This window comes from Artibeus jamaicensis, unplaced genomic scaffold (genome assembly GCF_021234435.1).
Source record: "Artibeus jamaicensis isolate MK-2021 breed Jamaican fruit bat unplaced genomic scaffold, CSHL_Jam_final contig_797, whole genome shotgun sequence".
Taxonomy (NCBI): domain Eukaryota; kingdom Metazoa; phylum Chordata; class Mammalia; order Chiroptera; family Phyllostomidae; genus Artibeus; species Artibeus jamaicensis.
In genome coordinates this window covers 20,217,169-20,232,751 of record NW_026521977.1, presented here as the reverse complement: position 1 = coordinate 20,232,751, position 15,583 = coordinate 20,217,169, and the positions used below count along the sequence as shown (strand labels likewise).

At 37.3% G+C, this 15,583-nt stretch overlaps 1 protein-coding gene across 1 annotated transcript in view; it reads right to left on the bottom strand.

Annotated features, from left to right (window-relative positions):
- Positions 1-1,107: 1,107 nt before the first annotated feature.
- Positions 1,108-15,583, bottom strand: part of PDHX (pyruvate dehydrogenase complex component X) — a 55,025-nt gene continuing 40,549 nt past the window's right edge. Inside the window, exons 8-11 of the mRNA XM_037128264.2 lie at positions 13,960-14,018; positions 10,948-11,106; positions 4,789-4,853; positions 1,108-2,130 (exon numbers count right to left, since the gene is read on the bottom strand). Coding sequence (XP_036984159.2) covers positions 1,872-2,130; positions 4,789-4,853; positions 10,948-11,106; positions 13,960-14,018 — 542 coding nt within the window. The 3' untranslated portion in view covers positions 1,108-1,871. The remainder of the gene's footprint in view (positions 2,131-4,788; positions 4,854-10,947; positions 11,107-13,959; positions 14,019-15,583) is intronic.

Here is a 15,583-nt window from a genome sequence, read left to right as displayed (position 1 = left end):
CATCCAGGGTCAATGTCCATTCCCACCACAGGGCACAGAGGCACTAGGGAGCACGCACCTCGGCCCATGGGAAACCAAACAGAACCCCTGGCCAAGGGTTATTAATGGCTGTCTCATGCACTCTTCCCTTAGGTATAAAAACTGGAAAACAACAAAACAAAATAATTTCACTTAAAACTGACTGAAAGTAATTAACACATAAGTGATTTTAAAAGTAGTAGTTGGTTACAACTTTTAGGAAAACTGTTCCTATGAGAAAAGTTTTGAAGACTATTTTTTAAAAAACAGCTTGTTAAAACGCAGTAACTGGATTAAGCATTTTCCTAACAATTCATAGGTTGGCATTCTAATTACTTTGGGAGGTGCTGCTCTCTTCCTCGAGCGTGAAGTTCATCGCGTCCCGCCACACAACTTGGACCCGACGGTCTTTCCCCAGGTGGATCACGTCAGCAGACACCACGAGCCAACTTCAGTACAACCGTCTTGCCAGTAACAGCAGAGTTGTTAAAAGAAGGAAACTCTTCTAACCTTTACAATAAATTTCATGTCATCAATGGAATAACAAGGATGGTTCTTGCCCGCTTCATAGACCTTCTTTTCTACTCTCTTTACATTCCATATCTACTATTTTCCTAAGGTCATTAATCTCAAATTCCTCCTTTCTTCTTGTAGAGTCCCCGGTGAGCTGTTCCAGGGAAACTACTAACATACTTCGAGGTTTCACTAAACTGCCCTGAAGTGACCAGCGTGGGTCAGTTGGCTGGGCATCGTCCTGCAAAGCAAAGGGTCTCTGGTTTGATCCCTGCTCAAGGCACATGCCTGGGCCGCAGGTTTGGTCCCACGTCCAGGCACATACGAGAGGCAACTGATCGGTGTTTCTCTCTTGCACTGATGTTTCTCTGCCTCTCTTTCTCCCTCTGTTTCTCTCTCTCTAAAAATAAATAAGTAAAATAATCTTTTAAAAAAAGGTTTGACTAAACTTCCGCGCCCTAACATTTAAAATACAACAGAAATTTTTACATTGGCTCGTATCTTATTGCACAATACAAACTTGATTACGATGCATTAAGAAACATTTTGTGTTCAAATCAACACTAACTTAAAATGTTTGGTAGTAAACAGCATAATTTATTTTAATACATTCCAATTTAGTATGAAGGTGAGCAGTTACTTCTGAGGGCTTAACTATTTAAACTACAGTTTACCATTGAAACAAACAATTTTTTGGTCTCTTTCTCTTCATTTTTGATTTAAAAAGGTTTCCTCTGTAGAAGTTCACAGTGTCACAGGAGTAAAAAACAAGACTGATAGAAAGCACTCTAAAGTGTATGGCTTTACATACATAAAAAATTCAACAATGTTGCTGCAACCCCTAATACGATGTGATCCTTATGTACTGTTATCCAGAATAAACTTCTGTACATATCAAGTTGTTCAAGTATATCTACAGCAGTGCTTGTAAAAGTGAGGACCCACTGCTAAATCGTGGGTGTTTCTTTGGAGACCACATCCAATGTCAACACAATTAAGTAGAATTGTAACAATTTTTTGAGTTTACAATTTATCATATATTCTCAAATATTCTCAAATGCTCCACGGAGCCAAACATATGATTCAACTTGCATCTCGTTTAATGCTCCCTTTGACAGCACCAAGATTAAAAGTGGATCTAACTAAATGTTCTTTTTTAATTATTGTAGTTAGAGTTTGTTGTCATTTATTTCTACAACATTAAACCCACTTTAAAAATGAAGACAACTCAGATCAAACTTTCACCTTAAATAAATAAACATTCCATCCACTTCACATTTAAATACCTAATTTTTTTTAATATAGTGTATGTTTCTGGGTAGCAGTTCTGTCTTTGAGAACTAGGCCAGCCGAATAGGATTCTCCAGGTTTGCTTTAAAAGTTTCCAGAAACCGGGTAGCTAGTTCGTCATCCACTAGTCGACCGTCACTGGACATAGTGACCGTGATGAGCTGGTGCTGCTGCAGCTGGTCGTTCCCCTCTTCATCCTGCGTGAGCTTCAGCACCGGTCGGAATCTCCCAACGGCCAAGATGCAGGCCTGAGGGGGGTTGATCACGGCAGTGAATTCATCGATGCCAAACATCCCCAAGTTGGAAATGCTGGAGAAAACAAAAAGCTCTGAAGGCGGCATGTCGTCATTCAGATTAGACTTTCCCCGAGCACGTATTTTCACGTTACTGAAAAACTGCTACAGACCTTATACCAAGTCATTCAAAGACCAATAACAAAAGACTGTTACATACAATAGTATGTGAATACTGTTGAATTCAAAAAGTGCGAATTAAATATTGACACACATACAGATATTATATCGCATATAAACACCTATTCAGCATCCTACTGGAAGTTGTAGGCAGTCATATGGCAAGAAAAAGAAATGTAAGATGCAAGGACTAAAAATAATAAAACTGCCATTATTCACAGATAAACTGACTGCATCCACAGAAAATTGTAAGGCTCCACAGATAACCTAGTCAGATTAGTAAGTGAATTTAGCTAAGTCACTAGGTAAAAGGTCAATAAGAATTCATTTTTTTATATCTATATACAAGCTGCTATAATTAGAAAGTAAAATTTAAGAACAATACCATTTATAATAATATCACACATATCAAGGAATAAGTCTAATAAAACATTTATGAGACTTCTACACAGAAAATCACACAACACAACCGAAAGGAGTCCCAGCACTGACTACGCAGCGGTTTACGCCACGGTCACTGGCTGGAAGACTCTGCTCTGAGCATGTCGACTCTCAAACTACCCACAAGAGTCCGTGCAGCCCCAGTCAAAATCCCAGCAAGGCTTGGTGTGTATACGACAAGTGACCAGGTGGCCCTAAAAAACCTACACACAATACACAGAATCCGGTTTCAGGTGGATTATAATCTGCCTAATGTGAAAAGCTCTAATGCCTCTAGAAGACAACATAGAGGAGTAAGTTCATGGCTCTTTAGGCAGTAATTCCTAGCAGAAAACAAGGACCAACTATAAAGAAAAATACAGATAAAGAGGACTTCATTAAAATTCAGAAAACCTGTTTATTAAAAAACACCATCAAGAAAGTCCCATGGAGAACATCTGGCTCACTGAAATAAGCCAGTCAGAGAAAGACAAACACCGTATGATTTCACTCATATGTGGAATCTAATGAACAAACTGAACTAACAAGGAAAAAGGGGACAGACTCGCAGATGGAGGGCAGGATGACGATTGCGGTGGGGGAGGGTAGGGGGTGGAGGGACTGAGCAAAAAGGATTCATGGACATGGACAACAGTGCAGTGATTACTGGCAGGAGGGGGTATGAAGAAACTAAATGGTGATAAAAAAAACATACAACAAAGATTAAATTTTAAAAAGTTCCAAAGGCAAGGCACAGAGTGGGAAAAGTTATTTGAAATAGTCCTACAAAGGTCTGTGTATCTGGAATTGAGAACTCCTACAAATCATTTTTAAAAATAGACACAAGACTTCACCAGGTACCTTATCTGATGAGTTACCAGATACTCGCATGGCTAAGAGAAAAATGAAAACTGTGTTCATCATCATCAGACTGTATTCCCCCGACCACAAAGAGTGCCACTGCATACTCTAAGAACTATTAAAATGTAAAACCTAGCATTCCTAAGAGGAATTCTCATAGACTGTTAAGTGTAAATCTATGTAAGGATTTTGAAAAACTGTTTGGCAGGATCCATTAAAGCTCTTCACCTAGCAATTCCACTTTCAGTGTATACAATGAAAATATGTACAGTCATCATAAGACACTAATAAAATGATGTTCATGGCACCATTATTTGTTATAGCACTAAACTCTATAAATACCATAAATGCCCAACAGTAAATGGATACTGGCATGTTTTTACAACACACTACAGAATATAAGACACCACAATGAAAACAGATAAATAACCACATCACACAGCAACATGGCTGATCTCACAGACATTAATGTTGAGTGAAAGAAGCCAGACACTAAGAATGTGCGCGTAGCCTTGGATGGGTGTCTCAGTACCTGTATACCGTAGGGGACTGTGGGTTCAATCCCCTATGGGGGCATGTGCAGGGGGCAACTGATTGATGGCTTCTCCCTCACATCAATGTTTCTCTCTCTCTCTCACCGTCTCCCTTCCTTTCTCTCTAAACAGGAGAACATACCCTTGGGTGAGGATTTCAAAAAAATGTGTACTTATGCAAAGATCAAAGCTAGCAAAGCAAGTCTATTTTGAGAAAAGTGGTCACCTTTAAGAGGATGGAAGGGCAGAGGAAGTATATCCTGCTTTGGTTGGCTGCACAAATTTTTTTATTTTATAAAACATTCGAGCTACACTAAGTGCAATTTATTGTGTGTAAGTTACACTTAAAAATAGAGCTGGTACTAATTTATGGGCCTAAGTGTTAATATGTTTCCCCAAGGTACCTTAACATGAGAAAGCACAGCAGAAAAAACATACACTTGAGGTTTATAAATCTACTGTACTGATATATTTTTAAATATCAACAGCAACCTCTGAATGTTATTCTACGAACATTTGAATGAGTTAACTAGCTAACCCTAAGGGGTTCCTACTAGCTTTGATATGAAAATCTGATTCATCTGAAGACTATCTTCACATATTCTGTTATCAAAATACAGCATGTGATATTTATCTTAAATTTTTAAAGAGTTCCAGAAAATAAATAAAAGAGGTTAACATGGGCTTTGTAAGTCTTCTATCCTTTTGATGCTACTGATAATTAAGAGTTTAAATTTTACCTGAAAGATCCTCCTTGGTATTCTTCAGGTAACAATTTTCCATCTCTTGCTTTCTTTGATAGAGCCTGAGAAAAATACAAACGAAGTGTGTCACGTAAGACTGTGTTATACAGTGTACAGGTTGTCATTTGAAATATTTGTACAGGGTACAGTCTTAGCTCTTAAATGCTTTGATTTGACTTTATCAGATGTATATTTGGTTTTCTCTAAACTAATTTTTTTTAAAAAGGCAAGATAAAATACAGATAACCTAAAGAAGCTAAAGATGTGAATCAAAACTCTAGAAAAATCACTTTCCTCTAAAAATTCTTCAAATATTGGAATTACCTTATGCCCCACTAGTATGCAGAATGTTCCAATATTTCTATTTTTCTTAGGAGATAAAATATTAGAAGAAGCCATTCTTGTTCATCTAATACTTTATATAAACTATGCAACAGCAACAAATCCACAACCAACATATCAGATTTTGTCTTTCAACTTTTGCCTCTTTTTCATCCATAACACAAACACAAGTTCAGAAAGTTGTTAAAACCCCAGACCTTTCTACCTCACTTTTCAATATAAGCATCTTCTATGCTGCTAAGCCTTTATAAACAATTTTTCATGTTTGCTTAACATTCTACAGACTGTACCTGCCGGGATTTACTTAGTCATTTCGCCAGTGTCATAATTTGGTTCACTGGTTTCTTTTCAGTGATTTCACAGAAGTTCTCAGAAGTGGAATTCCTAAGCCCCAGAAAATGGACATTATTTTGGTTCTTGATCCTACAGCTAACGCATTTCCTGGATGAGCTAGTCCAACTCAGAGTGTAATACAGAGTGTAGTAATTTTTTTATCACTCTTGACAATACCGACTTCTAAAAACTGACAGAGAGAAAGGCAGAAGATACCCTAAGAGTGAATTTAAGGAAAGTCATTCAATTTTTCTCTACTTGCATGCAATTAACCCACTTATGCTCATTTTTATTTTTCAATGCTTCCAAAATAAGGAAACACAGGCTGAGTCATTACACTGAAAAATTAGTAATGAGTTATTTTATTAAGAGAATAAAGCTGTTGTCATTTGAATAGATAAACTAAACCAGGGCTTATTTGATGTCCTGCATTATACAGCTAACAGAAGTAGCTGTAACCACCATTAATAGCTAATTTTAAACCACAGGTGACTTCAACTTTGAAAACTAAAACATTCTTTACAAATCTAAAAACATCTCAATGTATCATCACATGACTAGTGCAACTGACATACCTACAGATTCATACTACTTGGACATAGTTACTTACGAAAGCTACTTGACACCAAAATGAAGAATGAGCATACAGACTCATATAGTCTGTGAGATAACAGAGGTAGAGAGAACAATCTACAGATGCATTTTTCCTGCCTTAAGCAACACAACTGTTCACATGATTTGAACAGCCACACGTCACATGGACTCTGAAAGGCATTTTTTCCATGGCGGATGACCTCCACATACCCATACCACACAAAAACAAACAAAAAGTGTATTTATTTTACTACACTTTAAAAATAAATTCTGTAAACCCAAACTACATCAGCAGAATGTTCCTGTCAATGAGCCCTAAGAGCCTAAAATAAAAATAGAACCTGAGGAGGATCATTGGTTCTAAAAAATTCCTAAGGAATTCTTGCCGAATTTTCCTGGTCATGTGAAAATAGGAACTTAAAATAAAGCAGCTGTTACCTGAAGCATCTAGCTGAAAGCACGTGATACAAGATGACGAGCAAATATTTCTAAAATACATCACATGCCTTAGTAATTCATTCAAAAACTGTACTGAGTACTAATGAGGTAACTTTACCTCTGCCTTTTTGAAAGGTGTATTTTATTGATTTTGCTATTACAGTTGTTCCAATTCTTCCTTCTTTGCCCTCCTAGGCATGGTATCCGCATTCCCTCCAGCAATTCCCCCCAGCCTCTTAGTTCATGTCCATGGGCATGCATAAGTTCTTTGGCTTCTCCATTTCTTATATTATTCTTAACCTCCCCCTGCCTATTCTGGACCTACCAATTTGTACTTGTTAACCCCTGCACCTTTTCCTCCATTCTCCCCCTTCCAGCTGATAACCCTCCAAATGATCTTCATATCTATGATTCTGTTCCTGTTCTGCTTGTTTGCTTAGTTTGTTTTTTAAGATTCAGTTGTTGATAGTTGTGCATTTGTTGCCATTTTAATGTTTATAGTCTTGATCTTTTTCTAATATAGTTCTCTTTAACATTTCATATAATGGCTTGGTGATGATGAACTCCTTTAGTTTTACCTTGTTTGGAAAGCACTTTATCTACCCTTTAATTCTACATGATAGTTTTGCTGGATAGAATAATGTAGGCTGTAGGTCCTTGCTTTTCATCACTTTGAATACTTCTTGCCAGATCCTTTTAGTCTGTAAAGTATCTTTTGAGAAATCAGCTGACAGTCTTATGGGAACTCCTCTGTAGGTAACTGTCTCCTTTTCTCTTGCGGCTTTTAAGATTCTCTCTTTATCTCTAACCTTTGACATTTTAGTTATGATGTGTCTTGGTGTGGTCCTCTTTGGGTCCATCTTCTTTGGTATTCTCTGTGCTTCCTGGACTTGTATGTCTATTTACTTCACCAAATTAGGGACGTTTTCTTTCATTATTTTTTCAAGTTGGTTTTAAATTTCTTGCTCTTCCTCTTCTCCTTCTGGCATCCCTATGATTTGGATGTTGGTATGTTTAGAGATGTCCCAGAAGCTCCTTATTCTATTCTCGTTTTGAGTTCTTTTTTCTTCTTGCTATTCTGATTGAACGTTTTTTTCTTCCTGATTCTTCAAATCAACAGTTCCAAACTGTTGATTTGAATCTCAGCTTCATCCCATCCACTATGGGTTCCCTGTGGATTTTTCTTTATTTCACTTAATGCAACCTTCATTTCTGCCTGGGTCTTTTTTATGCTGTTGCAGGACCCAATGATTTCTTTGAGCATCCTGATCACCAGTGTTTTGAACTATGCATCTGATAGGTTGCTTATCTCCATTTCATTTACTTCTTTGGCTGGAGTTTCGTTCTGTTCTATCATTTGGGCCTTATTTCTTTGTCTCCTCAATTTGGCAGCCTCCCTGTGTTTGTTTCTGTGTATTAGGTAGAGCTGCTTTGACTCCCTGTCTTAGTAGAGGAGAGTAAGTGGCTTATTGTAGAAAAGGCACCCATCTGGATGAATGTAGCTTTTTAAAATCCTTGGTTGTTGGGCTTCCATACAGCTCGATTTTCTGACAAATTTGGGTGATGTTTTTGTAGTCCAGTTGTAATTTTTGCTGTAGTTGTGTGTGGAGGCAAAGCGTGTTTAGTTATGCCTCCATCTTGGCCAGAAGTCTCTTAATCTGACATCACTGGATTCAAAGAAACACAGATGGCTATCCCCAAAAGTAGGAAGAGCACAATAATGGCCAATCCAACCAGATGTTTCTTAGAAATCCAGTGGCTGCCTCTAAAGGACGCCTTATGGAGCCTAGGCGAGGTGTTCTTTTCCTGAGGTCCAGGGACTCTGAAGCTATCTTCTAACTGAAGATTTCCCCTAATTTCTAACAGAAGTTTAGCATTTTCCTGGGTTGTGGGTTTGGTCCCCATTCAGGGAACATGTGGGAGGCGGCTGATTAATGTTTCTCTCTCTCTCCCATCCTCTTCCTCTGCCCAAGGCCAGCCGGTGGTCCGGGCAGCAGCCCCTTGCATGCACCATGCCACAGCATAGCACTACCTCTGCTGTAATTAATGAGGAATTAAGAACAGTGTGGGATCTATGGCTTGTTACTGTATTACTCTACTTAGGGAATATAAACTTGAACTTGGTTGAGACATACATATCTTTAACACCACGCATTGACATCCTTGAGACAAGGAAGTAAATACTTAACGCAGGTGTTCTTAACCTGGGGTTCATGGATGCATTTACAGGGACCTACAAACTTCTTGGAAAATTAACTTCAGTAAGTGTTTATTAAATATTTTTAAAGATTCACTGAGTAGTTAGTATCTTCCAAGCTCCCTTCTAGAATTGGATATATGGCAGTGAACAAGACAGTCGACATGAGATAGAAAGGTACATAGAAGGGTCAACAAATGAGGTAATTTCAAAGACTGATAAGCCAGCCCTAGCTGTTGTGGCTCCATGGATTGAGCACTGGTCTGCAAAACAAAAGGTCACCAGTTCCATTCCCAGTCAGGGCACATGCCTGGGTTGCAGGCCAGGTCCCCAGGGAGGGGGTGCATGAGAGGCAACCACACGCTGATGTTTCTCTACCGTTTTTTCCCTCCCTTCCCCTCTATCTAAAAATAAAATCTTTAAGAGAAAAGACTGAGAAGCCAATGAAGACAATAAAACAAGCTAATGTAGGAAGGTATTCTAGCTATGGAAGCCACAGAAGGCCTAAGAAAATGGCATTTGAAATGAGGAATGCCTGGATTTAAACAAATCCCCACTTCACCACTTTCTAAGTGCATCACTTTGGGAAAAATTTCTTAAAGGTGTTAAACTCAGTTTCCTCAATTTTAAAATGGGGACGTTTAGGTTCCAGCTATAATATTGGGCCAACAGCATCGTATGAAATGCTAAGTCTAGTGTCTGGTGTATCATAAGAACAAGAGTGGAGTGCTGATCACAGACAGCAGGGTGGGAGAGAGAAGCAGTAGAATGAGAAGTACAGGTGAGTAGCCAGAGCACAGCAAACCTTCGAGTCGCTGGGAATTGCAGGGGCACCAAGGACTGCCAGAGGCCCCGGGACACCGTAAAGGGTTAGGACTGTCCCTCCCATGGCAGGGAAGCTGCTTCCTTACCCCCCCCCCCCAACTTCGGTTCTTTCAGGATAGAAGGGAGAGAGAATGCTAATATAGCTACTTAAAGAATTATTTATCACAGTAGTAAAGCTGGTAAATTAGAATCAAAGAACCTTCCTATAATTGTTAAATTTTTTAAATTAAATTTATATAAAGGTAAGAAAATTCTAACTCCACAGTTAAATTCAATTCCATTTGACTTTCACAAAAACACTAAAATGCATATAATCTCACTGCTGCTGAAAACCCTTGATGAATGCAAAGCATGTACTAGCCTAGTAAACCAGCCTCTATCACTCTGACTTTTCAATCGGCCAAATTAATACCACCTCTCAAGTACAAAATACACTTGAATTGTCACCTCTAAATACACACTTTGCAAATCTTTTCAAGAACGAGTGAGGAAAGGTTTTAAAATGACAATTCTACTAAGGTCACCTTAGTGATTTATTTATATCTATCTTATATTTTAATCATATCTATCTCTAATATTCCACAAGTATGCTTTTTAAACTAGATAGGCTTGCACTTGTTCATTTATTTTTGGGTGGGTAGGTCCACACAGTTGCATACCGCCAGCTCCCAAAGAAATCTTCCCTTCTCCTCTTTAAACCCCCTTGTATCTTGTTCTACCACTACGCATACAGCTGGTCCTCGGTAAGTGAAAAAAGAATCGCTTATCTAAATGCATCTGAAAGTTTCAACACTAACACTATGATATTTCTGACCAAAAAACACACTTAGGCTGCCAAAGCTGCCCTATTGCCTGTATTCTGCTTATTCCATGTGGTATTTCTGGCCAAACCAGACTTTTCTATATTAAAGCTACGAAACTGCTTTTAAAGAAACCTAGGAAAAAGAAAATATTTTTGTTTTTGGAATACAAAGTACGTTTACTGGTCTGAATTCCAGAAAGGAAACGAATAAACTTTTAACAATAAAATGATGTTAATAGTGAGGTCTATCTACTACCCTTTTAAAGAAATATAGTTTCAGCTTTAACTGTCTAAACTACCATCCTTTAAATTGAATTCTAGACTTCGGTAAGTAAAGCATTCACTTACAACGTGAACATAATTTATCTGTATGTTATTTCTGAAGTTTTGAAGTATTTGTAAGCTGGGTCATGCCTGAATAAAAATTTAAAACTCCACATCCACAAATGACAATCATTTGAAGTGCATACACACACACGTACATACACACACATGTAACTGTATATATAAATATACAATTATATACACATATATGCATACTGTATCAATCATAAGTGACCAGGTCGTGTCAAGACTTACTCAGAAAACAAATTCCAACAGTTTTACAGAATTTCTTAAGACATACCTTCACAGAGTCGGCAATTTCCTGTATGCCCTTAGCAGCAGCATCTTTTATGATTGGTGTAATTAAACCTTTATCTGTTGCCACAGCCACTGAAATGTCAATGAAAGGCAGTTGCTTTGGGCCCTCTCCATCCCAGCTGACATTAACACTTGGCATTTGCTAGAAAACAGAAATAGAAAAAAAATGCTACTAAAGAAGCAGCTTTAGACCGAAGTGATTACAGAAAAATAACTAATCCTATTATGCATATCTGAAAGTGAATATAGCTAGACAGAGGGAAATGAAAATTCTGTGTAAAAAATGGACTGGATCTCTGTGTTAGTATCTTTTACATTGGGGACAAATAATTCAGCATACTATCTTTTTGAAGCAAGTCTGAAGAAATTCTGATGATGTAAGAAATTCTGATGATGTCCATATTTTGGTCTCTTTGTATCATGGTAAAAAAAAGGATTCCACTGTTAAACCCGATTGCTAAAAAGTACCGTATTTTGCTGTGGATATGCACTTTTTTGCCTAAATTTTTGAGGGAAAAATAAGGATGATCACTATACGTAAGTAGTACCTTAAATACTTTGTATCTGTTTTTGTGCATTTGTTACATAAAATTTCTTGTACCATAATATGTTCAAAAATAAATGCTAAAATTCCTTTGTACTATAAAAATCAAGTATCTAAATATAAATAAATAAATAATTGAATTAAAAAGTTAAAACAAAAGATGTTTTTCCTGAAAGTTTGGGACAAAACATCGGTGTGCATTATACACAGGAGCACCTTACATACGGCAAAACATGATAACTGACATTTGCTCTACTTCCTGCCTCAGTGTTTGACCAACATGACCTTGAGAAGAAAGAGGCGAGGGAAGAGGGCAGCGCCGTTCATCCACATTACTCCAGGGGCGTGAAGGGAGCCTGACTTCCTAGCGTGGCCCTGGGGAATATCAGCAGGCCATTAATAAATGACTTCTGTATTTAAGGAAGATTTTCCAGCTTTATCAACATCCTATATACCCTATACATGTATGTGTAGATATTTAATATACATACAAACTACATGGAAGATAAAAACCAGATGAAATGATTAAATGCCTGGAAATAACGTGCAATAATAATACTGTCAAATATCATAGCAGAAAATGATGCTCAAAAAATAGGTATCGAAACCAAATTTCTCTTCTCAAGTCTGTTTGCTTCCTGCTGAGTAAGATCCATGCCTCTCCACATGTACTGTAACAGAGCCATCCGTCAACAGGATTTCACCTCCTTACCTAATCCGAGCTCTGACCAGCCCCGACAGTGAATCCCCGCTCCACTCAGGCCTCTCACTGCCAGGCTCTGCTCATTTCCATTTCATCTGTTTTCAATTGCTCATTTCACTTCCCCATCTTTCAGGGTTCTGCTCATTCATTCAACAATCCCATTATGTCAAAATAATAAACAATGACGGCCCAATCTCTTAGAAGATTTTAAATTGTTTAGAGATAATGGTAAAGTGAAAGAGAAAAAAACCCTAACAAATGAAGAGTATCTGAAAAATAAATTTAATTAGAAAGCTATGTAACAAAAATCTATGGGACATAACCTAAGTTTTACTCAAAGGAAAATTTATAATCTAAATAATCTTATTAGTAAAATATAACTGTAATTAATTAAACATTCAAGTTTTCTTAAAAAAAAAAAAAAAAGACCCAAAACTCTAACCAAAATAAACCTAAGTAAATGAGGGAATATATAATGAAATATAAAAAGAGTGAGAACATAAACATGAAATAAAAGCAAGACAGAGTTCAGAAAACCCCCAGGCACTGAGGACACTGACTTAATTATAAGAGGCAAATTTAAATGACTCTAGGCTAATAAGTTTGGGAATCTAGATGAAATAAATGATTTTCTTGGAATATATCAGTTTCCAGACTGATTTTTAAAAAGCTGAAAATTAAACAGCTCAATAATTTGGGTAAAAAATGAGAAAGGTGCCAATGCTCCCTCCTCAATATAGAACTAAGATAGTTTTACTGGTGCATCCTACAAAACCTCGAGAACTAAAAATCTTTACAATATTGAAACAATCCCAAAGAAAGGGATGAAAAAAGTAACCAAATTCATTTTAACAAAGCCACTGATTAAAAAACAAAAAGGAAAATCCTAAAAGACCTAGCAGAAAATTTAAATTAAAATTAACTATGGCTCCTGACACAAAATTATGAGATGAAATACTGACAAACAGCTAATGTCTACTTAAGGGAGGCAAGAATAACTCATAATTAGAAAATCATTACTGTAATTCAAAATGTTTGGTCATAGACAAAATGAGCATTTAGATATGAGCAGGTGAAGACACATGCCTTTAAATTCTCTCTTATTTAACTGTTCAATAAATTCTTTATAAATGTACTTTAAAATATAGCAATTACTAAGCAGTTATACAGAAAAGCAGCCTCATTTACACAAAGGCATGACAGAAAATGGTGCACAAAAATGAGAGCATGGAAATATGTAGGCTTTTGTTCACTACAACATTTCTAATGCCTGGCACATTTTTAGCACAAGCTAGGGGATCAATTAGTATCTGTTGAATAAGTGGTCTTTATTCTGCTATGACTCATTAGTGGTAAGCCCTTCTGACTCTCAGTTTCTTCATCTGTAAAACTAAGGGAGATTAAATGATAGAATGATTCTAGCAATAAAATTACAAAATGTTTGTGCCTTAAAAACGAGTTCCATTTATTATATAAAAATTTAAAGATGTGTCATGGCTGGCTGGCTCAGTTGGCTGGAGTACTGTCCCATACACCAAAGGGCTGTGTGGGTTTGATTCCTGGCCAGGGTGCATACGAAAGGCAGCCAACTGATGTTTCTCTCTCACATCGATGTTTTCCTCTCTCTCTCCTCCCCTCCTCTCTCTTTCTCTCTGATATCAATAAACATGTCCTCAGATGAGGAGTTAAAAAAAATGAAAGATGTGAGACTACTTGAGGAGCCGAAATTACTGGGGTTTGCTACTTACTTTCAGGGTAACAGCTGCTGCCTTGATGATAAAATCATTTACTGAGACTTTAATGTCATCTGGAAGAAAAACGGGCATATTAAAATTATTGCTCATAATAGACTTTACCGTCGACCATTAGGATTTCAAACTTGTAAATTATGGACTATACTGACAAACACTGATAAAAAACATTACAGGTTTTTATTGGTTTGCTTATTCAATAAGGTTCTGCTGATTAGAAAAACTTGCGCTATAGGAGGCCCTTGATAAACAGTATTAACTATGTATATAAAAGTTTACTTTTCAACTTCTGGTCAAGATAATGGCAGAGGCAGACATGGCTTGCCTCTCTGCACAACCACATCAAAATTACAACTCAAATAAAGAAGAGCCATCATTTCTTTATTTTAGAAACATGGCCCAAATGAAAGAACAGATCAAAACTCCAGAGAAAGAGCTAAATGAAATGGAGATAAGCACTCTGTCGGACAGAGTTCAAAACACTGGTTCCTTAAGGATGCTCAAGGAACAGAGTGAGGACCTCAACAGCATAAAAAAGGTCCAGTTAGAAATGAAGGATACACTAATGAAATAAAGAACAATATATAGGGAAACAACAGTAGGGTGGATGAAGCCAAGAATCAAATCAATGATATGGAATGTAAGAAAGCAAAAAACAGCCCTGGCTGGTGTGGCTCAGCAGACTGAGTGCCGGCCTACGAACCAAAGGGTCACCAGTTCGAATCCCAGTCAGGGCACATGCCTGTGTTGCAGGCCCAGTCCTCAGTGCGGGGTGTGTAAGAGGCAACCACACATTGATGTTTTTCTCCTTCCCTTCCTCTCTCTAAAAATAAATAAATAAAATCTTAAAAAAATATATATATTTATTTAAAAAAAGCAAAAAGCAATCCATCAGAACAAGAAAAAGAAAAAAAGAATAAAAAATGAGGATAATATAAGCAGCATCTGGAACAACTTTAAAAGGTCCAACACTCATATCTCAGGGGTGCCAGAAGGAAAAGAGAAAGAAATTGGAAATGTATTTGAAAAAATAGTGAAAGAAAACTTCCCTAATTTGGTGAAGGAAACAGACATGCAAGTCCAGAAAGCACAGAGAGTCCCAAATGAGATGGATGCACAGAGGCCCACTCCCAGACATCAAATTAAAATGCCAAAGGTTAAACATAAAAAGAGAACCTTAAAAGCAGCAAGAAAAAAGAAGTTAGTTACCTACAAGGGAGTTCCCCATAAGACTGTCAACTGATTTCTCAAAAGATACTTTGTAGGCTAGAAGGGATTGACAAGAAATATTTAAAATCATGAAGCAGGGGCCCATAGCAAAGATTGCTCTACCCAGCAAAGCTGTCATTTAGAATGGGAGGGCAGATAGAGTTTCCCAGACAAGAAAAAACTAAGGAGTACATCATCACCAAACCATCATATGAAATGTTAAAGGGACTTATTTAAGAAAAAAAGATCGAAACTACAAACAATAAAATGGTGAAAATACATATCTATCAACATCTGAATCCAAAAACAAACTAAGCAATCATGAAGAACGGAGACGGAATCATGGATACAGACAGTGTTTTGATCGTTGCCAGATGGGAGGGAGGGGGGAGAATGGGTGAAGAGGTGATGA